The 25,314-nt window shown below is 48.4% G+C and overlaps 1 protein-coding gene across 1 annotated transcript in view; it reads left to right on the top strand.

Annotated features, from left to right (window-relative positions):
- Positions 1 to 25,314, top strand: part of WHRN (whirlin) — a 618,751-nt gene that overhangs the window by 463,737 nt on the left and 129,700 nt on the right. The window contains exon 7 of the mRNA XM_069241507.1: positions 3,934 to 4,146. Within this exon, the coding sequence (XP_069097608.1) occupies positions 3,934 to 4,146 (213 nt within the window). The remainder of the gene's footprint in view (positions 1 to 3,933; positions 4,147 to 25,314) is intronic.

The raw sequence follows: 25,314 nt of genomic DNA, 5'->3' as shown, positions 1-25,314 counted from the left end.
GGAAGAAGCTTGGTGTTTTGCAAGAACGAAGAGGACTAGGAACTTCCCCTTTGGAGGATGGATCTCCCACGTCGTGAAGAAGCTTGCAGAGGTGTTCCCACGCAGAAAGACCGCAAACAAGCCTTGCTAGCTGCAAGGGTCGCGGTTAGAGTTTTTGGATGCTGCTGTGGCCCAGGAGGCACCAGGATGTCGCCACTTGGATGAGGAGACAGAGGGGGTGCCCAGCAAGTCAGGGAGCCCTCACAGAAGCAGGCAGCACCCACAGAAGTACCTGAATAGGCACTTGGAAGAAGAGTAAACCGGAGTCCACGCAAAGTCACAAAAGGGAGTCCCACGACGCCGGAGGACAACTCAGAAGGCTGTACACTGCAGGTTAGAGTGTCGGGGACCCAGGCTTGGCTGTGCATGAAGGAAATCCTGGAAGAGTGCACAGGAGCCGGAGCAGCTGCAAATCACGCGGTACCCAGCAATGCAGTCTAGCGTGGGGAGGCAAGGACTTACCTCCACCAAACTTGGACTGAAGAGTCACTGGACTGTGAGAGTCACTTGGACAGAGTTGCTGAGTTCCAGGGACCACGCTCGTCATGCTGAGAGGGGACCTAGAGGACCGGTGATGCAGTCTTTTGTTGCCTGCAGTTGCAGGGGGAAGATTCCGTCGACCTACAGGAGATTTCTTCAGAGCTCCTGGTGCTGAGAGGAGGCAGGCTACCCCCAGAGCATGCACCACCTGGAAACAGTCGAGAAAGCCGTCAGGATGAAGCGATACAAGGTTGCTAGTAGTCATCTTGCTACTTTGTTGCAGTTTTGCAGGCGTCCTGAGCAGTCAGCGGTCGATCCTTTAGCAGAAGGTGAAGAGGGAGATGCAGAGGAACTCTGGTGAGCTCTTGCATTCGTTATCTGGTGAGATCCCCAAAGCAGAGACCCTAAATAGCCAGGAAAGGAGGTTTGGCTACCTAGGAAGGAGGATTGGCTACCAAGAGAGGTAAGAGCATATCAGAAGGAGCCTCTGATGTCACCTGCTGGCACTGGCCACTCAGAGCAGTCCAGTGTGCCACAAACACCTCTGTTTCCAAGATGGCAGAGGTCAGGGGCACACTGGAGGAGCTCTGGGCACCGCCCCTGGAAGGTGCAGGTCAGGGGAGTGGTCACTCCCCTTTCCTTTGTCCAGTTTCGCGCCAGAGCAGGGCTGGGGGATCCCTGAACCGGTGTAGACTGGCTTATGCAGAGATGGGCACCATCTGTGCCCATCAAAGCATTTCCAGAGGCTGGGGGAGGCTACTCCTCCCCAGCCTTCACACCTATTTCCAAAGGGAGAGGGTGTTACACCCTCTCTCAGAGGAAGTCCTTTGTTCTGCCTTCCTGGGCCAGGGCTGCCTGGACCCCAGGAGGGCAGAAACCTGTCTGAGGGGTTGGCAGCAGCTGCAGTGGAGACCCCAGAAAGTCAGTTTGGCAGTACCCGGGTTCTGTGCTAGAGACCCGGGGGATCATGGAATTGTCCCCCCAATGCCAGAATGGCATTGGGGGGACAATTCCATGATCTTAGACATGTTACATGGCCATGTTCGGAGCTACCATTGTGACGCTGTACATAGGTTGTGACCTATGTACAGTGCACACGTGTAATGGTGTCCCCGCACTCACAAAGTCCGGGGAATTTGCCCTGAACGAAGTGGGGGCACCTTGGCTAGTGCCAGGGTGCCTACACACTAAGTAACTTTGCACCCAACCTTCACCAGGTGAAGGTTAGACATATAGGTGACTTATAAGTTACCTAAGTGCAGTAGTAAATGGTTGTGAAATAACGTGGACGTTATTTCACTCAGGCTGCACTGGCAGGCCTGTGTAAGAATTGTCAGAGCTCCCTATGGGTGGCAAAAGAAATGCTGCAGCCCATAGGGATCTCCTGGAACCCCAATACCCTGGGTACCTCAGTACCATATACTAGGGAATTATATGGGTGTACCAGTATGCCAATGTGAATTGGTGAAATTAGTCACTAGCCTGTTAGTGACAAATTTGGAAAGCAGAGAGAGCATAACCACTGAGGTTCTGGTTAGCAGAGCCTCAGTGAGACAGTTAGGCATCACACAGGGAACACATACAGGGCACATACTTATGAGCACTGCAGCACTGAGTGTGCCACGTACTTAAGTAGCCCTTTAAACCTGTGTCAGGCATGCCACTGCAGAGCCTGTATGTACAGTTTTACACTGCCATGTCGATATAACAAAGTCAACCTTATGCCAGGTGCAAATCTTCCTTCTGAATTCATATGTCACTACTAAGGTAGGGGCTAGGCAGCCCCAAGGGCAGGGTGCAGTGTATTTAAAAAGTGGGACACCTACTTTTAAGTTTTACATGTCTGGTGGTGAAAAACTCTTAAATTCGTTTTTCACCACTGCAAGGCCTATGCCTCCCATAGGTTAACATTAAGATTACCTTATTACATCTTATTAGTGTAATTCACAAGCTTTAAAAAGATAGACTTTTTAAGTTTGGTTCTCTGGATTCACAATTTAAAATCACACCTTATGGTAAAGTCTGATTTTATATTACAGTTGTGAAAATGCCACTTTTAGAAAGTTGGCATTTTCTTGCCTTAGCCATTTGGTTCCTGCTGTTTGCCTCTGATCACAAAGGGAGATAAGGTGTGACTTGATGGGCCATCTGTGTCCTGATGGGCCAGCCTAGCCAGGGAGGAGGGAGGGAGGAGCTGGACATAGCCTTACTTACACCTGAATAAGCAGTGTCCTGTTGACACACAAAGGGCTACATAGTCCCATGTAGTGAGTCTGTAGAAACTGCAGGAAGGGCAGGACATTTTTGCACTTCAAAGGCATATCTTTGAAGTCTCCCCACTTCAAAGGCTCAACTGGGTATAATAACTGGACCTCAGACACCATCTACTCAGTACACTTCTGGACCTCTGGATACTCTCCCAGGAGGAATGGACTGCCATGTTGCTGTTGACTTGCCAATCTGCTGGACTTTTGTTTGCATGCCCTTTTGTTTACCTTTACACTGCAAGGCACATGGGCACTATGATCAAACACTGGCAAGAAGAGTGTAGTGGGAGCTATATTGCTGCCCTCATTCCTCCGCTAATGCCACTCCTGCTAAATGCTGCTGTGTATACACAGTTTGGCACATTGATTGGGAAGGGCTGATGACATGTTTGGGGAGGGCTGAGGAAATGATTGAACTGTTTATCAAAGGTGTACCTTCATGTGGTGGGAAGGGAGGGTGTAGATGGTCTGTTTCTGAAAGCCTGAATTATTGTAGTGAGGCTTTTGAAAAATTCAGATGTAGTAATGTGGAGGGGGTTCAGAGGCTAATCCTTGCTGGGAACCTTTGAGGATCAATGTTTCACATTGTAAGGAGCAGTTAACCAGGCCCGGTCTCCTCTGATGATCAAAGTATCACTGTGTGAAGATCTGCAAGTTGGTTTTGGGCTTCCTTGTGGATCAAGGTGTCAACAGGGAACTGCAAGCACATCCTGGTTTCCTATGAGAATCTATTTGTCATATTGTAAGGAACCTTTGGCCAATCCTGGGCTCCTCTGAGGATCAAGGGTCCTCTAGCCCTATCTTTTCTCCTTTGAGAGTCAAGGTGTCACAGGATCATAGTGTAACAAGCGTTGTCATACCCATCTGACAATAAAGATAGCAAATTATAGAGAGCTACCAGAGGGTTGCCCCTTGGCTCTTCTAAAAATTAAGTTTTCTCCCCGCAAAGTGCAACATTGTAGGCCTGACATTAGGCACCTCTGTTAACTAAGGTGGTCTATTGTATGAAGGGGTGTCTTAGACTTATTGAGCGATTCCCTAAGAGTCAAATTTTCATGTATAGTTGTCTAGGGCTGATTAAGTTTCCAAATGTTGTCAAGATGTGATTGATAGAAAAACTTAATGCATCTGTTTCCTCCTTTCACAGTTTTCACTCCTTTCTGAAGTCCGTGGGGTGATATCTGCTCAGGATTTGGATCGCTTTGACAGCCTTGTCCTAAAGAGGGAGATTGAATCCATGAAGGCCCGGCAGCACTCCAGCACTGGAACGGGCACAGATACTTACTCTGTGACATCTTATGGAGACTCTGTGTCCTCCACAGGAAGTTATGCCACCTCGACAACTGTCAGCTCAGCACGAGTGAGTATGGGCCTGTCCAAAAAAAAGGTGGCTCTTCAAGGAAATGGTTTATGTTTTGTATTGTTCTTTGTCCCGTAATGTGTGGCTTGCTCTGAAAGGCTAGTTGCTCACCACCATGAGGCTATATGGGTCATCTCCACAACTGTTCTTTAACTGGAATGCTTAGTTTCCCAACCTCCAGACACATAGAATGTCCATAAATGCAGGTCAGAGGACCAGGTACTGTTTTGATCAGCTTGGACATGCACATATGGGATCACCCATCAGTTCCAGTCTCCAGCTGTTATTCTCCCAGGGACTTCCAACATCTTGTCTTTCTCCACTGAAAGTGCAATCATATTGGTTTTTAACAGAATTATGTTCCTGTTTGTTGTTCCATGGTACTTAGATATATTTTTTTCAGTGGCCTGGAGGCTCTCTAGGCTACCATTGTTCTCGTGCTCCAAAGAAAATTTCATTCATGACTCTATCAATAACTTTAATAATGCTGGATCTTTTTCCTGAAGAGTTTTTTTCTGCTGCATTAACTGCACAGAAAGATTTGGCCATCATCATGTTCCTGCTATTTGCAGCTCCATTCAACATGTACATTAAAAAATCAGCTTCCTCGGTGTCTGGTCATCGCTGATTTTCAGGTTCCATACAAGTCCCTAAGCTTCGTAGTAAGCAAGTATTAGCAACAAGTACCTCTCAATGACAGAAAATATGGATATTTCTTATGTCATTTTCCATGTTACCCCTTATTGAGATGCCAACGTAATCCTGTCTTCTCCTGCAACATCCACATTAATAAGTGTTGAATCGGTAACCAACATCTCAGTGCCACACAGCTGTATTTCAAATTCGCGCCAAAAAATATTATCACTGTTAATGGCTGCTATAGACATGACAGTTCTCTTGGGAGTCAGAGAAGGAGGCAGCTGATGCCATCATGTACCTTTACTGTGCCTCTAGTTCAAAGTAAAAGACACACACCTTTTTCCATCCACTATTATCCACCACTATCCACCACTGTCCAACCTCCAATGTGGAAGATGAGTTGTCTCACTGCACTAGAGGCCTGGAGGAAGAGGCCACATTAAACCTGAGTCCTCGGTGGTCAGGCCCAGATAGTTTCCTTTTCCTCAAGTTTCCCCCTCCTTCCCTACTCTCCTTAGACCTGATGAGAGGCGAAGACACATGAACCTATACTTGGGATCCATATTAGCACAATAAGCTCTAAAGCAGGATCATGCCCCTGCTTCTTTGTAGTCTGAAAGAACAGTAGGGACCTCTGGAGAGCTGTCTCTTCTCCCTGTTCCTTCTCAAGGAACGCACCCAGGATCGGGAACAACATCCCCATATCAATTAGGTCTGCCCCAACGCTCTGCAGTTTAAGAAACAGTTGAAGACTCTCCTCTTTAAAGAACACTACATCACAATGCATTAATCGTCCAGCTCTTCTTCTATTAGTCGATGACTTTATGCTTTTCTCTAACCAAGCACAGCGTTCCTCTACCGTTTGACTAGGTTTGCGCTGGAGAAATACCACATGCATCCAAAGTTCACACAGTGCGCCAAGTTCATGAATCTAGGACAGCTCACAGGGCATATCTACCAGGGGAATAATTCTGTGCCGTTGACCTCAATCATGGCTACTTCCAGTTCTGTCTCCCTCACGGAACTGAGGAGAAGGAGAGCCAACTAGCTTGATCCCATTATCAGCACGGACCCACCTGAATGATCAGAGCTGTACTCCATGGGTTTAACCCAAGGTTAAGCGATCAGGGCAGTCTATCTCCTTCAGCAGAACATTCACTTATACAGTATGTGTCTAATGTGGGTCCAAGAACTTGAGGGACAAAAGACTGATGAAACAACTTCTAAACAAATGTTATTATTACCTCTTCTCCACCTGTCTTACATACCTGTCATAGTCGCAACAGGTGCCACCCCCTATTTCCACAACTTCTATTTGGCGTGTTACCAGAATATCATAACAAAGATATCATCTGACAGAAATAGTGTGTCCCAAATGTATGTAGAAAAAATAGCCCCATTGGAGTTCGTAAAAGAAAACCTGCTCTCAATCAGTCAAAAGTTTTGTACACTATATTTAGGGCACAACATTCCTTTCAAATGATAATTTTGTTAATGACTTAACTAACGTAAAACCCTCGTGGTTATTCCACTTCTCAAAGGCAATACATACATATCTCTAACCAATGTGCAGCATAATTCCTTCCATATATTGTAGAATTGAAATTATTTATAATCCACTCAAAGTACAGTGTTTTCTGCCACACAGCAAGTAAAAAAAAAAGACTCCACCTTAACCTGCCGTCTGGTTAGGGCTGGACAGATGCTGTGAACCAGGACTGGATACACAGACTCGATTGGGTACTCAGGAAGACTGTGGACTGCGACTGAATAGACGGAGGCAGACATGGTGCTACGATGAAAGACTGTGTTTGGACTGGATAAACCGGGAGACTGTGCAGTGGGTCTGCACAGAGAGAGGCAGACTGTGTGCTGGTCAGGATGACTGTGCATCATGACAGGGTGGAGAGTGGTAGCCAGTGTGCTAGACAAAAGGAACGTGCACTGGGACTGCACAGACAAAGGCACACTGCGTGCTGAGGCCCTTTATGCAGAAGCAGACTGTACAGCGGGGCGGGGTGATGGCAGACTGTGTTCCAGACAGATTAACTGTGTCTGAAGACTGGAGAAACAGAGCAGACTGCGCACTGTGTTCTAGACAGAAAGACTGTGTGGTTGGACAGGATGGACAGTCAGCTGTGCACTGCATTGACAGTGGCAGACTTTGGGCTAGACTGACAGACTGCACTCGGACGAGATAGACAGCGCAGACTGTGCACTGGCCCTTGAACTAGGACAGACTGTGCAATAGAAATGAATAAACAGGGAGAGTGTGCGCTGGGAATGGGTAGACAGAGACAGGCAGTGTTCTAGACAGAAAGACTGTGCTTGAATTGGATCGACGGGTAGACTGTGCAACGGGACTGCATAGACAGACGCAGACATTGTGCTAGACTGAAAGACTGTGCACTCATCCTGAATAGACAGAGCCATAATGTGCACTGGTACTGTATAATGGACACATGTAGAGTGTTCACTAGAAATGAATAAACAAAGGCAGACTGTGCAGTGGGGATGAGACTGTGCAGTGGGGATGGATAGACAGAGGCAGGCTGTGTGCTGAGACTGTATAGACAGGGGCAGACTGTGCTGAGACTGTATAGAGAGAGACAGACTGTGTGCTGAGACTTTATAGAGAGAGGCAGACTGCGTGCTGAGACTGTATAGACAGGGGCAGACCGTGTGCTGAGACTGTATAGACAGAGGCAGACCATGTGCTGAAACTTTATAGAGAGAGACAGACTGTGTGCTGAGACTGTATAGAGAGAGACAGATTGTGTGCTGAGACTGTATAGACGGAGGCAGACTGTGTGCTGAGACTGTATAGACAAATGCAGAACATGTGCTGAGACTTTATAGAGAGAGACAGACTGTGTGCTGAGACTGTATAGAGAGAGCCAGACTGTGTGCTGAGACTGTATAGACAGAGGCAGATAGTGTGCTGAGACTGTATAGACAGAGGCAGATAGTGTGCTGAGACTCTATAGGCAGAGGCAGACTGTGTGCTGAGACTGTATAGCCAGAGGCCGACTGTGTGCTGAGACTGTATATGCAGAGACAGACTGTGTGCTGAGACTGTATATGCAGAGACAGACTGTGTGCTGAGACTGTATAGACAGAGACAGACTGTGTGCTGAGACTGTATACAGAGAGGCAGATTGTGTGCTGAGCCTGTATAGACAGAGGCAGACTGTGTGCTGAGACTGTATAGAGAGAGACAGACTGTGTGCTGAGACTGTAGAGACAGAGGCAGACTGTGTACTGAGACTGTATAGACAGGGGCAGACTGTGTGCTGAGACTGTATAGACAGAGGCAGACTGTGTGCTGAGACTTTATAGAGAGAGAGAGAGAGACAGACTGTGTGCTGAGACTCTATAGACAGAGACAGACCGTGTGCTGAGACTTTATAGAGAGACAGACTGTGTACTGAGACTGTATAGAGAGGGGCAGACCATGAGCTGAGACTGTATAGACAGAGACAGACCGTGTGCTGGGACTTTATAGAGAGACAGACTGTGTGCTGAGACTTTATAGAGAGAGGCAGACTGCGTGCTGAGACTGTATAGACAGAGGCAGATTGTGTGCTGAGACTGTATAGACAGAGGCAGACTGTGTGCTGAGACTGTATAGACAGGGGCAGACTGTGTGCTGAGACTGTATAGACAATTGCAGACCATGTGCTGAGACTTTATAGAGAGAGACAGACTGTGTGCTGAGACTGTATAGAGAGAGACAGATTGTGTGCTGAGACTGTATAGACAGGGGCAGACTGTGTGCTGAGACTGTATAGACAAATGCAGAACATGTGCTGAGACTTTATAGAGAGAGACAGACTGTGCGCTGAGACTGTATAGAGAGAGCCAGACTGTGTGCTGAGACTGTATAGACAGAGGCAGATAGTGTGCTGAGACTGTATAGACAGAGGCAGATAGTGTGCTGAGACTGTATAGACAGAGGCAGATAGTGTGCTGAGACTGTATAGGCAGAGGCAGACTGTGTGCTGAGACTGTATAGCCAGAGGCCGACTGTGTGCTGAGACTGTATAGCCAGAGGCCGACTGTGTGCTGAGACTGTATAGACAGAGACAGACTGTGTGCTGAGACTGTATAGACAGAGACAGACTGTGTGCTGAGACTGTATACAGAGAGGCAGACTGTGTGCTGAGACTGTATACAGAGAGGCAGACTGTGTGCTGAGCCTGTATAGACAGAGGCAGACTGTGTGCTGAGACTGTATAGAGAGAGACAGACTGTGTGCTCAGACTGTAGAGACAGAGGCAGACTGTGTACTGAGACTGTATAGACAGGGGCAGACTGTGTGCTGAGACTGTATAGACAGAGGCAGACCGTGTGCTGAGACTTTATAGAGAGAGAGAGAGACAGACTGTGTGCTGAGACTCTATAGAGAGAGGCAGACCGTGTGCTGAGACTGTATAGACAGAGACAGACCGTGTGCTGAGACTTTATAGAGATACAGACTGTGTGCTGAGACTGTATAGAGAGTGGCAGACCGTGAGCTGAGACTGTATAGACAGAGACAGACCGTGTGCTGAGACTTTATAGAGAGACAGACTGAGTGCTGAGACTTTATAGAGAGAGGCAGACTGTGTGCTGAGACTGTATAGACAGAGGCAGATTGTGTGCTGAGACTGTATAGACAGAGGCAAACTGTGTGCTGAGACTGTATAGACAGGGGCAGACTGTGTGCTGAGACTGTATAGACAATTGCAGAACATGTGCTGAGACTTTATAGAGAGAGACAGACTGTGTGCTGAGACTGTATAGAGAGAGCCAGACTGTGTGCTGAGACTGTATAGACAGAGGCAGATAGTGTGCTGAGACTGTATAGACAGAGGCAGACCATGTGCTGAGACTTTATAGAGAGAGACAGACTGTGTGCTGAGACTGTATAGAAAGAGACAGATTGTGTGCTGAGACTGTATAGACAGAGGCAGACTGTGTGCTCAGTCTGTATAGACAGGGGCAGACTGTGTGCTGAGACTGTATAGACAAATGCAGAACATGTGCTGAGACTTTATAGAGAGAGCCAGACTGTGTGCTGAGACTGTATAGAGAGAGCCAGACTGTGTGCTGAGACTGTATAGACAGAGGCAGATAGTGTGCTGAGACTGTATAGGCAGAGGCAGACTGTGTGCTGAGACTGTATAGCCAGAGGCCGACTGTGTGCTGAGACTGTATAGACAGAGACAGACTGTGTGCTGAGACTGTATAGACAGAGACAGACTGTGTGCTGAGACTGTATAGACAGAGACAGACTGTGTGCTGAGACTGTATACAGAGAGGCAGACTGTGTGCTGAGCCTGTATAGACAGAGGCAGACTGTGTGCTGAGACTGTATAGACAGAGACAGACTGTGTGCTGAGACTGTATAGACAGAGACAGACTGTGTGCTGAGACTGTATAGACAGAGACAGACTGTGTGCTGAGACTGTATACAGAGAGGCAGACTGTGTGCTGAGCCTGTATAGACAGAGGCAGACTGTGTGCTGAGACTGTTTAGAGAGAGACAGACTGTGTGCTGAGACTGTAGAGACAGAGGCAGACTGTGTACTGAGACTGTATAGACAGGGGCAGACTGTGTGCTGACACTGTATAGACAGAGGCAGACCGTGTGCTGAGACTTTATAGAGAGAGAGAGAGACAGACTGTGTGCTGAGACTGTATAGAGAGAGGCAGACTGTGTGCTGAGACTGTATAGACAGAGACAGACCGTGTGCTGAGACTTTATAGAGAGACAGACTGTGTGCTGGGACTGTATAGAGAGGGGCAGACCGTGAGCTGAGACTGTATAGACAGAGACAGACCGTGGGCTGAGACTTTATAGAGAGACAGACTGTGTGTTGAGACTTTATAGAGAGAGGCAGACTGTGTGCTGAGACTGTATAGACAGAGGCAGATTGTGTGCTGAGACTGTATAGACAGAGGCAGACTGTGTGCTGAGACTGTATAGACAGGGGCAGACTGTGTGCTGAGACTGTATAGACAATTGCAGAACATGTGCTGAGACTTTATAGAGAGAGACAGACTGTGTGCTGAGACTGTATAGAGAGAGCCAGACTGTGTGCTGAGACTGTATAGACAGAGGCAGATAGTGTGCTGAGACTGTATAGACAGAGGCAGACCATGTGCTGTGACTTTATAGAGAGAGACAGACTGTGTGCTGAGAATGTATAGAGAGAGACAGATTGTGTGCTGAGACTGTATAGACAGAGGCAGACTGTGTGCTGAGACTGTATAGACAGGGGCAGACTGTGTGCTGAGACTGTATAGACAAATGCAGAACATATGCTGAGACTTTATAGAGAGAGACAGACTATGTGCTGAGACTGTATAGAGAGAGCCAGACTGTCTGCTGAGACTGTATAGACAGAGGCAGACAGTGTGCTGAGACTGTATAGGCAGAGGCAGACTGTGTGCTGAGACTGTATAGCCAGAGGCCGACTGTGTGCTGAGACTGTATAGCCAGAGGCAGACTGTGTGCTGAGACTGTATAGACAGAGACAGACTGTGTGCTGAGACTGTATAGACAGAGACAGACTGTGTGCTGAGACTGTATACAGAGAGGCAGACTGTGTGCTGAGACTGTATACAGAGAGGCAGACTGTGTGCTGAGCCTGTATAGACAGAGGCAGACTGTGTGCTGAGACTGTATAGAGAGAGACAGACTGTGTGCTCAGACTGTAGAGACAGAGGCAGACTGTGTACTGAGACTGTATAGACAGGGGCAGACTGTGTGCTGAGACTGTATAGAGAGAGAGAGACAGACTGTGTGCTGAGACTGTATAGAGAGAGGCAGACCGTGTGCTGAGACTGTATAGACAGAGACAGACCGTGTGCTGAGACTGTATAGAGAGGGGCAGACCGTGAGCTGAGACTGTATAGACAGAGACAGACCGTGTGCTGAGACTTTATAGAGAGACAGACTGAGTGCTGAGACTTTATAGAGAGAGGCAGGCTGTGTGCTGAGACTGTATAGACAGAGGCAGATTGTGTGCTGAGACTGTATAGACAGAGGCAGACTGTGTGCTGAGACTGTATAGACAGGGGCAGACTGTGTGCTGAGACTGTATACACAATTGCAGAACATGTGCTGAGACTTTATAGAGAGAGACAGACTGTGTGCTGAGACTGTATAGAGAGAGACAGACTGTGTGCTGAGACTGTATAGACAGAGGCAGATAGTGTGCTGAGACTGTATAGACAGAGGCAGACCATGTGCTGAGACTTTATAGAGAGAGACAGACTGTGTGCTGAGACTGTATAGCGAGAGACAGATTGTGTGCTGAGACTGTATAGACAGAGGCAGACTGTGTGCTGAGTCTGTATAGACAGGGGCAGGCTGTGTGCTGAGACTGTATAGACAAATGCAGAACATGTGCTGAGACTTTATAGAGAGAGACAGACTGTGTGCTGAGGCTGTATAGAGAGAGCCAGACTGTGTGCTGAGACTGTATAGACAGAGGCAGATAGTGTGCTGAGACTGTATAGACAGAGGCAGATAGTGTGCTGAGACTGTATAGGCAGAGGCAGATAGTGTGCTGAGACTGTATAGGCAGAGGCAGACTGTGTGCTGAGACTGTATAGCCAGAGGCCGACTGTGTGCTGAGACTGTATAGACAGAGACAGACTGTGTGCTGAGACTGTATAGACAGAGACAGACTGTGTGCTGAGACTGTATAGACAGAGACAGACTGTGTGCTGAGACTGTATACAGAGAGGCAGACTGTGTGCTGAGACTGTATACAGAGAGAGACAGACTGTGTGCTGAGACTGTATAGAGAGAGGCAGACTGTGTGCTGAGCCTGTATAGACAGAGGCAGGCTGTGTGCTGAGACTGTTTAGAGAGAGACAGACTGTGTGCTGAGACTGTAGAGACAGAGGCAGACTGTGTACTGAGACTGTATAGACAGGGGCAGACTGTGTGCTGACACTGTATAGACAGAGGTGGACCGTGTGCTGAGACTTTATAGAGAGAGAGAGAGACAGACTGTGTGCTGAGACTGTATAGAGAGAGGCAGACTGTGTGCTGAGACTGTATAGACAGAGACAGACCGTGTGCTGAGACTTTATAGAGAGACAGACTGTGTGCTGAGACTGTATAGAGAGGGGCAGACCGTGAGCTGAGACTGTATGGACAGAGACAGACCGTGTGCTGAGACTTTATAGAGAGACAGACTGTGTGCTGAGACTTTATAGAGAGAGGCAGACTGTGTGCTGAGACTGTATAGACAGAGGCAGATTGTGTGCTGAGACTGTATAGACAGAGGCAGACTGTGTGCTGAGACTGTATAGACAGGGGCAGACTGTGTGCTGAGACTGTATAGACAATTGCAGAACATGTGCTGAGACTTTATAGAGAGAGACAGACTGTGTGCTGAGACTGTATAGAGAGAGCCTGACTGTGTGCTGAGACTGTATAGACAGAGGCAGATAGTGTGCTGAGACTGTATAGACAGAGGCAGACCATGTGCTGAGACTTTATAGAGAGAGACAGACTGTGTGCTGAGACTGTATAGAGAGAGACAGATTGTGTGCTGAGACTTTATAGACAGAGGCAGACTGTGTGCTAAGACTGTATAGCCAGAGGCCAACTGTGTGCTGAGACTGTATAGGCAGAGGCAGACTGTGCGCTAAGACTGTATAGCCAGAGGCCGACTGTGTGCTGAGACTGTATAGACAGAGACAGACTGTGTGCTGAGACTGTATACAGAGAGGCAGACTGTGTCCTGAGCCTGTATAGACAGAGGCAGACTGTGTGCTGAGACTGTATAGAGAGAGACAGACTGTGTGCTGAGACTGTAGAGACAGAGGCAGGCTGTGTACTGAGACTGTATAGACAGGGGCAGACTGTGTGCTGAGACTGTATAGACAGAGGCACACTGTGTGCTGAGACTTTATAGAGAGAGAGAGAGACAGACTGTGTACTGAGACTGTATAGAGAGAGGCAGACTGTGTGCTGAGACTGTATAGACAGAGACAGACCGTGTGCTGAGACTTTATAGAGAGACAGACTGTGTGCTGAGACTGCATAGAGGGGGGCAGACCGTGAGCTGAGTCTGTATAGACAGAGACAGACCGTGTGCTGAGACTTTATGGAGAGACAGACTGTGCTGAGACTTTATAGAGAGAGCCAGACTGTGTGCTGAGACTGTATAGACAGAGGCAGATAGTGTGCTGAGACTGTATAGACAGAGGCAGACTGTGTGCTGAGACTGTATAGGCAGAGGCCGACTGTGTGCTGAGACTGTATAGGCAGAGACAGACTGTGTGCTGAGACTGTATAGGCAGAGACAGACTGTGTGCTGACACTGTATACAGAGAGGCAGACTGTGTGCTGAGCCTGTATAGACAGAGGCAGACTGTGTGCTGAGACTGTATACATAGAGACAGACTGTATGCTGAGACTGTAGAGACAGAGGCAGACTGTGTGCTGAGACTGTATAGACAGGGGCAGACTGTGTGCTGAGACTGTATAGAGAGAGGCAGACCGTGTGCTGAGACTTTATAGAGAGAGGCAGACTGTGTGCTGAGACTGTATAGACAGAGACAGACCATGTGCTGAGACTTTATAGAGAGACAGACTGTGTGCTGAGACTGTATAGAGAGGGGTAGACCGTGAGCTGAGACTGTTTAGACAGAGACAGACCGTGTGCTGAGACTTTATAGAGAGACAGACTGTGTGCTGAGACTTTATAGAGAGAGGCAGACTGTGTGCTGAGACTGTATAGACAGAGGCAGATAGTGTGCTGAGACTGTATATAGAGAGAGACAGACTGTGTGCTGAGACTGTATAGAGAGAGGCAGACTGTGTGCTGAGACTGTATAGACAGAGACAGACCGTGTGCTGAGACTTTATAGAGAGACAGACTGTGTGCTGAGACTGCATAGAGGGGGGCAGACCGTGAGCTGAGTCTGTATAGACAGAGACAGACCGTGTGCTGAGACTTTATGGAGAGACAGACTGTGCTGAGACTTTATAGAGAGAGCCAGACTGTGTGCTGAGACTGTATAGACAGAGGCAGATAGTGTGCTGAGACTGTATAGACAGAGGCAGACTGTGTGCTGAGACTGTATAGGCAGAGGCCGACTGTGTGCTGAGACTGTATAGGCAGAGACAGACTGTGTGCTGAGACTGTATAGGCAGAGACAGACTGTGTGCTGACACTGTATACAGAGAGGCAGACTGTGTGCTGAGCCTGTATAGACAGAGGCAGACTGTGTGCTGAGACTGTATACATAGAGACAGACTGTATGCTGAGACTGTAGAGACAGAGGCAGACTGTGTGCTGAGACTGTATAGACAGGGGCAGACTGTGTGCTGAGACTGTATAGAGAGAGGCAGACTGTGTGCTGAGACTTTATAGAGAGAGGCAGACTGTGTGCTGAGACTGTATAGACAGAGACAGACCATGTGCTGAGACTTTATAGAGAGACAGACTGTGTGCTGAGACTGTATAGAGAGGGGTAGACCGTGAGCTGAGACTGTTTAGACAGAGACAGACCGTGTGCTGAGACTTTATAGAGAGACAGACTGTGTGCTGAGACTTTATAGAGAGAGGCAGACTGTGTGCTGAGACTGTATAGACAGAGGCAGATAGTGTGCTGAGACTGTATATAGAGAGAGACAGACTGTGTGCTGAGACTGTATAGAGAGAGGCAGACTGTGTGCTGAGACTGTATAGACAGAGACAGACTGTGTGCTGAGACTGTATAGAGAGAGGCAGACTGTGTGCTGAGACTGTATAGACAGGGGCAGACTGTGTGCTGAGACTGTATAGACAATTGCAGAACATGTGCTGAGACTTTATAGAGAGAGACGGACTGTGTGCTGAGACTGTATAGAGAGAGCCAGACTGTGTGCTGAGACTATATAGACAGAGGCAGATAGTGTGCTGAGACTGTATAGACAGAGGCAGACTGTGTGCTGAGACTGTATAGGCAGAGGCAGACTGTGTGCTGAGACTGTATAGGCAGAGGCCGACTGTGTGCTGAGACTGTATAGGCAGAGACAGGCTGTGTGCTGAGACTGTATAGGCAGAGACAGACTGTGTGCTGACACTGTATACAGAGAGGCAGACTGTGTGCTGAGCCTGTATAGACAGAGGCAGACTGTGTGCTGAGACTGTATACAGAGAGACAGACTGTGTGCTGAGACTGTAGAGACAGAGGCAGACTGTGTGCTGAGACTGTATAGACAGGGGCAGACTGTGTGCTGAGACTGTATAGAGAGAGGCAGACCGTGTGCTGAGACTTTATAGAGAGAGGCAGACTGTGTGCTGAGACTGTATAGACAGAGACAGACCATGTGCTGAGACTTTATAGAGAGACAGACTGTGTGCTGAGACTGTATAGAGAGGGGTAGACCGTGAGCTGAGACTGTTTAGACAGAGACAGACCGTGTGCTGAGACTTTATAGAGAGACAGACTGTGTGCTGAGACTTTATAGAGAGAGGCAGACTGTGTGCTGAGACTGTATAGACAGAGGCAGATAGTGTGCTGAGACTGTATATAGAGAGAGACAGACTGTGTGCTGAGACTGTATAGAGAGAGGCAGACTGTGTGCTGAGACTGTATAGACAGAGACAGACTGTGTGCTGAGACTGTATAGAGAGAGGCAGACTGTGTGCTGAGACTGTATACAGAGAGACAGACTGTGTGCTGAGACTGTAGAGACAGAGGCAGACTGTGTGCTGAGACTGTATAGACAGGGGCAGACTGTGTGCTGAGATTGTATAGAGAGAGGCAGAACGTGTGCTGAGACTTTATAGAGAGAGGCAGACTGTGTGCTGAGACTGTATAGACAGAGACAGACCATGTGCTGAGACTTTATAGAGAGACAGACTGTGTGCTGAGACTGTATAGAGAGGGGTAGACCGTGAGCTGAGACTGTTTAGACAGAGACAGACCGTGTGCTGAGACTTTATAGAGAGACAGACTGCGTGCTGAGACTTTATAGAGAGAGGCAGACTGTGTGCTGAGACTGTATACACAGAGGCAGATAGTGTGCTGAGACTGTATATAGAGAGAGACAGACTGTGTGCTGAGACTATATAGACAGAGGCAGACTGTGTGCTGAGACTGTATAGAGAGAGACAGACCGTGTGCTGAGACTGTATAGACAGAGGCAGACCGTGTGCTGAGACTTTATAGAGAGAGACAGACATTGTGCTGAGACTGTATAGACAGAGGCAGACTGTGCTGAGACTGTATAGGCAGAGGCACACTGTGTACTGAGACTGTATAGAGAGAGGCAGACTGTGTGCTGAGACTGTATAGACAGGGGCAGGCTGTGTGCTGAGACTGTATAGACAGAGGCAGGCTGTGTGCTGAGACTGTATAGACAGAGGCAGGCTGTGTGCTGAGACTGTATAGAGAGAGACAGGCTGTGTGCTGAGACTGTATAGAGAGGGGCAGACTGTGTGCTGAGCCTGTATAGACAGAGGCAGACTGTGTGCTGAGACTGTATAGAGAGAGACAGACTGTGTGCTGAGACTGTAGAGACAGAGGCAGACTGTGTACTGAGACTGTATAGACAGGGGCAGACTGTGTGCTGAGACTGTATAGACAGAGGCAGACCGTGTGCTGAGACTTTATAGAGAGAGAGAGACAGACTGTGTGCTGAGACTGTATAGAGAGAGGCAGACCGTGTGCTGAGACTGTATAGACAGAGGCAGGCTGTGTACTGAGACTGTATAGACAGGGGCAGACTGTGTGCTGAGACTGTATAGACAGAGGCACACTGTGTGCTGAGACTTTATAGAGAGAGAGAGAGACAGACTGTGTGCTGAGACTTTATAGAGAGAGAGAGAGACAGACTGTGTACTGAGACTGTATAGAGAGAGGCAGACTGTGTGCTGAGACTGTATAGACAGAGACAGACCGTGTGCTGAGACTTTATAGAGAGACAGACTGTGTGCTGAGACTGCATAGAGGGGGGCAGACCGTGAGCTGAGACTGTATAGACAGAGTCAGACCGTGTGCTGAGACTTTATGGAGAGACAGACTGTGCTGAGACTTTATAGAGAGAGACAGACTGTGTGCTGAGACTGTATAGACAGAGGCAGATAGTGTGCTGAGACTCTATAGACAGAGGCAGACTGTGTGCTGAGACTGTATAGGCAGAGGCCGACTGTGTGCTGAGACTGTATAGGCAGAGACAGACTGTGTGCTGAGACTGTATAGGCAGAGACAGACTGTGTGCTGACACTGTATACAGAGAGGCAGACTGTGTGCTGAGCCTGTATAGACAGAGGCAGACTGTGTGCTGAGACTGTATACAGAGAGACAGACTGTATGCTGAGATTGTAGAGACAGAGGCAGACTGTGTGCTGAGACTGTATAGACAGGGGCAGACTGTGTGCTGAGACTGTATAGAGAGAGGCAGACCGTGTGCTGAGACTTTATAGAGAGAGGCAGACTGTGTGCTGAGACTGTATAGACAGAGACAGACCATGTGCTGAGACTTTATAGAGAGACAGACTGTGTGCTGAGACTGTATAGAGAGGGGTAGACCGTGAGCTGAGACTGTTTAGACAGAGACAGACCGTGTGCTGAGACTTTATAGAGAGACAGACTGTGTGCTGAGACTTTATAGAGAGAGGCAGACTGTGTGCTGAGACTGTATAGACAGAGGCAGATAGTGTGCTGAAACTGTATATAGAGAGAGACAGACTGTGTGCTGAGACTGTATAGAGAGAGGCAGACTGTGTGCTGAGACTGTATAGACAGAGACAGACTGTGTGCTGAGACTGTATAGAGAGAGGCAGACTGTGTGCTGAGACTGTATAGACAGGGGCAGACTGTGTGCTGAGACTGTATAGACAATTGCAGAACATGTGCTGAGACTTTATAGAGAGAGACGGACTGTGTGCTGAGACTGTATAGAGAGAGCCAGACTGTGTGCTGAGACTATATAGACAGAGGCAGATAGTGTGCTGAGACTGTATAGACAGAGGCAGACTGTGTGCTGAGACTGTATAGGCAGAGGCAGACTGTGTGCTGAGACTGTATAGGCAGAGGCCGACTGTGTGCTGAGACTGTATAGGCAGAGACAGGCTGTGTGCTGAGACTGTATAGGCAGAGACAGACTGTGTGCTGACATTGTATACAGAGAGGCAGACTGTGTGCTGAGCCTGTATAGACAGAGGCAGACTGTGTGCTGAGACTGTATACAGAGAGACAGACTGTGTGCTGAGACTGTAGAGACAGAGGCAGACTGTGTGCTGAGACTGTATAGACAGGGGCAGACTGTGTGCTGAGACTGTATAGAGAGAGGCAGACCGTGTGCTGAGACTTTATAGAGAGAGGCAGACTGTGTGCTGAGACTGTATAGACAGAGACAGACCATGTGCTGAGACTTTATAGAGAGACAGACTGTGTGCTGAGACTGTATAGAGAGGGGTAGACCGTGAGCTGAGACTGTTTAGACAGAGACAGACCGTGTGCTGAGACTTTATAGAGAGACAGACTGTGTGCTGAGACTTTATAGAGAGAGGCAGACTGTGTGCTGAGACTGTATAGACAGAGGCAGATAGTGTGCTGAGACTGTATATAGAGAGAGACAGACTGTGTGCTGAGACTGTATAGAGAGAGGCAGACTGTGTGCTGAGACTGTATAGACAGAGACAGACTGTGTGCTGAGACTGTATAGAGAGAGGCAGACTGTGTGCTGAGACTGTATACAGAGAGACAGACTGTGTGCTGAGACTGTAGAGACAGAGGCAGACTGTGTGCTGAGACTGTATTGACAGGGTCAGACTGTGTGCTGAGATTGTATAGAGAGAGGCAGAACGTGTGCTGAGACTTTATAGAGAGAGGCAGACTGTGTGCTGAGACTGTATAGACGGAGACAGACCATGTGCTGAGACTTTATAGAGAGACAGACTGTGTGCTGAGACTGTATAGAGAGGGGTAGACCGTGAGCTGAGACTGTTTAGACAGAGACAGACCGTGTGCTGAGACTTTATAGAGAGACAGACTGTGTGCTGAGACTTTATAGAGAGAGGCAGACTGTGTGCTGAGACTGTATAGACAGAGGCAGATAGTGTGCTGAGACTGTATATAGAGAGAGACAGACTGTGTGCTGAGACTGTATAGAGAGAGGCAGACTGTGTGCTGAGACTGTATAGACAGAGACAGACTGTGTGCTGAGACTGTATAGAGAGAGGCAGACTGTGTGCTGAGACTATATAGACAGAGGCAGACCGTGTGCTGAGACTGTATAGACAGAGGCAGACCGTGTGCTGAGACTGTATAGACAGAGGCAGACCGTGTGCTGAGACTTTATAGAGAGAGACAGACATTGTGCTGAGACTGTATAGACAGAGGCACACTGTGCTGAGACTGTATAGGCAGAGGCACACTGTGTACTGAGACTGTATAGAGAGAGGCAGACTGTGTGCTGAGACTGTATAGACACGGGCAGGCTGTGTGCTGAGACTGTATAGACAGAGGCAGGCTGTGTGCTGAGACTGTATAGACAGAGGCAGGCTGTGTGCTGAGACTGTATAGAGAGAGACAGGCTGTGTGCTGAGACTGTATAGAGAGGGGCAGACTGTGTGCTGAGCCTGTATAGACAGAGGCAGACTGTGTGCTGAGACTGTATAGAGAGAGACAGACTGTGTGCTGAGACTGTAGAGACAGAGGCAGACTGTGTACTGAGACTGTATAGACAGGGGCAGACTGTGTGCTGAGACTGTATAGACAGAGGCAGACTGTGTGCTGAGACTTTATAGAGAGAGAGAGAGACAGACTGTGTGCTGAGACTGTATAGAGAGAGGAAGACTGTGTGCTGAGACTGTATAGACAGAGACAGACCGTGTGCTGAGACTTTATACAGAGACAGACTGTGCTGAGACTTTATAGAGAGAGGCAGACTGTGTGCTGAGACTGTATAGACAGAGGCAGATTGTGTGCTGAGACTGTATAGACAGAGGCAGACTGTGTGCTGAGACTGTATAGACAGGGGCAGACTGTGTGCTGAGACTGTATAGACAATTGCAGAACATGTGCTGAGACTTTATAGAGAGAGACGGACTGTGTGCTGAGACTGTATAGAGAGAGCCAGACTGTGTGCTGAGACTGTATAGACAGAGGCAGACTGTGTGCTGAGACTGTATAGGCAGAGGCAGACTGTGTGCTGAGACTGTATAGGCAGAGGCAGACTGTGTGCTGAGACTGTATAGGCAGAGGCTGACTGTGTGCTGAGACTGTATAGGCAGAGGCAGACTGTGTGCTGAGACTGTATAGACAGAGACAGACTGTGTGCTGAGACTGTATAGACAGAGACAGACTGTGTGCTGAGACTGTATACAGAGAGGCAGACTGTGTGCTGAGACTGTATAGGCAGAGGCTGACTGTGTGCTGAGACTGTATAGACAGAGACAGACTGTGTGCTGAGACTGTATAGACAGAGGCAGACTGTGTGCTGAGACTGTATAGACAGGGGCAGAATGTGTGCTGAGACTGTATAGACAATTGCAGACCATGTGCTGAGACTTTATAGAGAGAGACAGACTGTGTGCTGAGACTGTATAGAGAGAGCCAGACTGTGTGCTCAGACTGTATAGACAGGGGCAGACTGTGTGCTGAGACTGTATAGACAAATGCAGAACATGTGCTGAGACTTTATAGAGAGAGACAGACTGTGCGCTGAGACTGTATAGAGAGAGCCAGACTGTGTGCTGAGACTGTATAGACAGAGGCAGATAGTGTGCTGAGACTGTATAGACAGAGGCATATAGTGTGCTGAGACTGTATAGGCAGAGGCAGACTGTGTGCTGAGACTGTATAGCCAGAGGCCGACTGTGTGCTGACACTGTATAGCCAGAGGCCGACTGTGTGCTGAGACTGTATAGACAGAGACAGACTGTGTGCTGAGACTGTATAGACAGAGACAGACTGTGTGGTGAGACTGTATACAGAGAGGCAGACTGTGTGCTGAGACTGTATACAGAGAGGCAGACTGTGTGCTGAGCCTGTATAGACAGAGGCAGACTGTGTGCTGAGACTGTATAGAGAGAGACAGACTGTGTGCTCAGACTGTAGAGACAGAGGCAGACTGTGTACTGAGACTGTATAGACAGGGGCAGACTGTGTGCTGAGACTGTATAGACAGAGGCAGACCCTGTGCTGAGACTTTATAGAGAGAGAGAGAGACAGACTGTGTGCTGAGACTGTATAGAGAGAGGCAGACCGTGTGCTGAGACTGTATAGACAGAGACAGACCGTGTGCTGAGACTTTATAGAGATACAGACTGTGTGCTGAGACTGTATAGAGAGGGGCAGACCGTGAGCTGAGACTGTATAGCAGAGACAGACCGTGTGCTGAGACTTTATAGAGAGACAGACTGAGTGCTGAGACTTTATAGAGAGAGGCAGACTGTGTGCTGAGACTGTATAGACAGAAGCAGATTGTGTGCTGAGACTGTATAGACAGAGGCAAACTGTGTGCTGAGACTGTATAGACAGGGGCAGACTGTGTGCTGAGACTGTATAGACAATTGCAGAACATGTGCTGAGACTTTATAGAGAGAGACAGACTGTGTGCTGAGACTGTATAGACAGAGACAGACTGTGTGCTGAGACTGTATAGAGAGAGGCAGACTGTGTGCTGAGACTGTATAGACAGGGGCAGACTGTGTGCTGAGACTGTATAGACAATTGCAGAACATGTGCTGAGACTTTATAGAGAGAGACGGACTGTGTGCTGAGACTGTATAGAGAGAGCCAGACTGTGTGCTGAGACTATATAGACAGAGGCAGATAGTGTGCTGAGACTGTATAGACAGAGGCAGACTGTGTGCTGAGACTGTATAGGCAGAGGCAGACTGTGTGCTGAGACTGTATAGGCAGAGGCCGACTGTGTGCTGAGACTGTATAGGCAGAGACAGGCTGTGTGCTGAGACTGTATAGGCAGAGACAGACTGTGTGCTGACACTGTATACAGAGAGGCAGACTGTGTGCTGAGCCTGTATAGACAGAGGCAGACTGTGTGCTGAGACTGTATACAGAGAGACAGACTGTGTGCTGAGACTGTAGAGACAGAGGCAGACTGTGTGCTGAGACTGTATAGACAGGGGCAGACTGTGTGCTGAGACTGTATAGAGAGAGGCAGACCGTGTGCTGAGACTTTATAGAGAGAGGCAGACTGTGTGCTGAGACTGTATAGACAGAGACAGACCATGTGCTGAGACTTTATAGAGAGACAGACTGTGTGCTGAGACTGTATAGAGAGGGGTAGACCGTGAGCTGAGACTGTTTAGACAGAGACAGACCGTGTGCTGAGACTTTATAGAGAGACAGACTGTGTGCTGAGACTTTATAGAGAGAGGCAGACTGTGTGGTGAGACTGTATAGACAGAGGCAGATAGTGTGCTGAGACTGTATATAGAGAGAGACAGACTGTGTGCTGAGACTGTATAGAGAGAGGCAGACTATGTGCTGAGACTGTATAGACAGAGACAGACTGTGTGCTGAGACTGTATAGACAGAGACAGACTGTGTGCTGAGACTGTATAGAGAGAGGCAGACTGTGTGCTGAGACTGTATACAGAGAGACAGACTGTGTGCTGAGACTGTAGAGACAGAGGCAGACTGTGTGCTGAGACTGTATTGACAGGGGCAGACTGTGTGCTGAGATTGTATAGAGAGAGGCAGAACGTGTGCTGAGACTTTATAGAGAGAGGCAGACTGTGTGCTGAGACTGTATAGACAGAGACAGACCATGTGCTGAGACTTTATAGAGAGACAGACTGTGTGCTGAGACTGTATAGAGAGGGGTAGACCGTAAGCTGAGACTGTTTAGACAGAGACAGACCGTGTGCTGAGACTTTATAGAGAGACAGACTGTGTGCTGAGACTTTATAGAGAGAGGCAGACTGTGTGCTGAGACTGTATAGACAGAGGCAGATAGTGTGCTGAGACTGTATATAGAGAGAGACAGACTGTGTGCTGAGACTGTATAGAGAGAGGCAGACTGTGTGCTGAGACTGTATAGACAGAGACAGACTGTGTGCTGAGACTGTATAGAGAGAGGCAGACTGTGTGCTGAGACTATATAGACAGAGGCAGACCGTGTGCTGAGACTGTATAGAGAGAGACAGACCGTGTGCTGAGACTGTATAGACAGAGGCAGACCGTGTGCTGAGACTTTATAGAGAGAGACAGACATTGTGCTGAGACTGTATAGACAGAGGCAGGCTGTGCTGAGACTGTATAGGCAGAGGCACACTGTGTACTGAGACTGTATAGAGAGAGGCAGACTGTGTGCTGAGACTGTATAGACAGGGGCAGGCTGTGTGCTGAGACTGTATAGACAGAGGCAGGCTGTGTGCTGAGACTGTATAGACAGAGGCAGGCTGTGTGCTGAGACTGTATAGAGAGAGACAGGCTGTGTGCTGAGACTGTATAGAGAGGGGCAGACTGTGTGCTGAGCCTGTATAGACAGAGGCAGACTGTGTGCTGAGACTGTATAGATAGAGACAGACTGTGTGCTGAGACTGTAGAGACAGAGGCAGACTGTGTACTGAGACTGTATAGACAGGGGCAGACTGTGTGCTGAGACTGTATAGACAGAGGCAGACTGTGTGCTGAGACTTTATAGAGAGAGAGAGAGACAGACTGTGTGCTGAGACTGTATAGAGAGAGGAAGACTGTGTGCTGAGACTGTATAGACAGAGACAGACCGTGTGCTGAGACTTTATACAGAGACAGACTGTGCTGAGACTTTATAGAGAGAGGCAGACTGTGTGCTGAGACTGTATAGACAGAGGCAGATTGTGTGCTGAGACTGTATAGACAGAGGCAGACTGTGTGCTGAGACTGTATAGACAGGGGCAGACTGTGTGCTGAGACTGTATAGACAATTGCAGAACATGTGCTGAGACTTTATAGAGGGAGACGGACTGTGTGCTGAGACTGTATAGAGAGAGCCAGACTGTGTGCTGAGACTGTATAGACAGAGGCAGACTGTGTGCTGAGACTGTATAGGCAGAGGCAGACTGTGTGCTGAGACTGTATAGGCAGAGGCAGACTGTGTGCTGAGACTGTATAGGCAGAGGCTGACTGTGTGCTGAGACTGTATAGGCAGAGGCAGACTGTGTGCTGAGACTGTATAGACAGAGACAGACTGTGTGCTGAGACTGTATAGACAGAGACAGACTGTGTGCTGAGACTGTATACAGAGAGGCAGACTGTGTGCTGAGACTGTATAGGCAGAGGCTGACTGTGTGCTGAGACTGTATAGACAGAGACAGACTGTGTGCTGAGACTGTATAGACAGAGGCAGACTGTGTGCTGAGACTGTATAGACAGGGGCAGACTGTGTGCTGAGACTGTATAGACAATTGCAGACCATGTGCTGAGACTTTATAGAGAGAGACAGACTGTGTGCTGAGACTGTATAGAGAGAGCCAGACTGTGTGCTGAGACTGTATAGACAGGGGCAGACTGTGTGCTGAGACTGTATAGACAAATGCAGAACATGTGCTGAGACTTTATAGAGAGAGA

The sequence above is a fragment of the Pleurodeles waltl genome, chromosome 6 (assembly GCF_031143425.1).
Source record: "Pleurodeles waltl isolate 20211129_DDA chromosome 6, aPleWal1.hap1.20221129, whole genome shotgun sequence".
Lineage (NCBI taxonomy): Eukaryota > Metazoa > Chordata > Amphibia > Caudata > Salamandridae > Pleurodeles > Pleurodeles waltl.
Note: the sequence above shows the minus strand (reverse complement) of the source record. Positions and strands in the feature narration are given on the sequence as shown.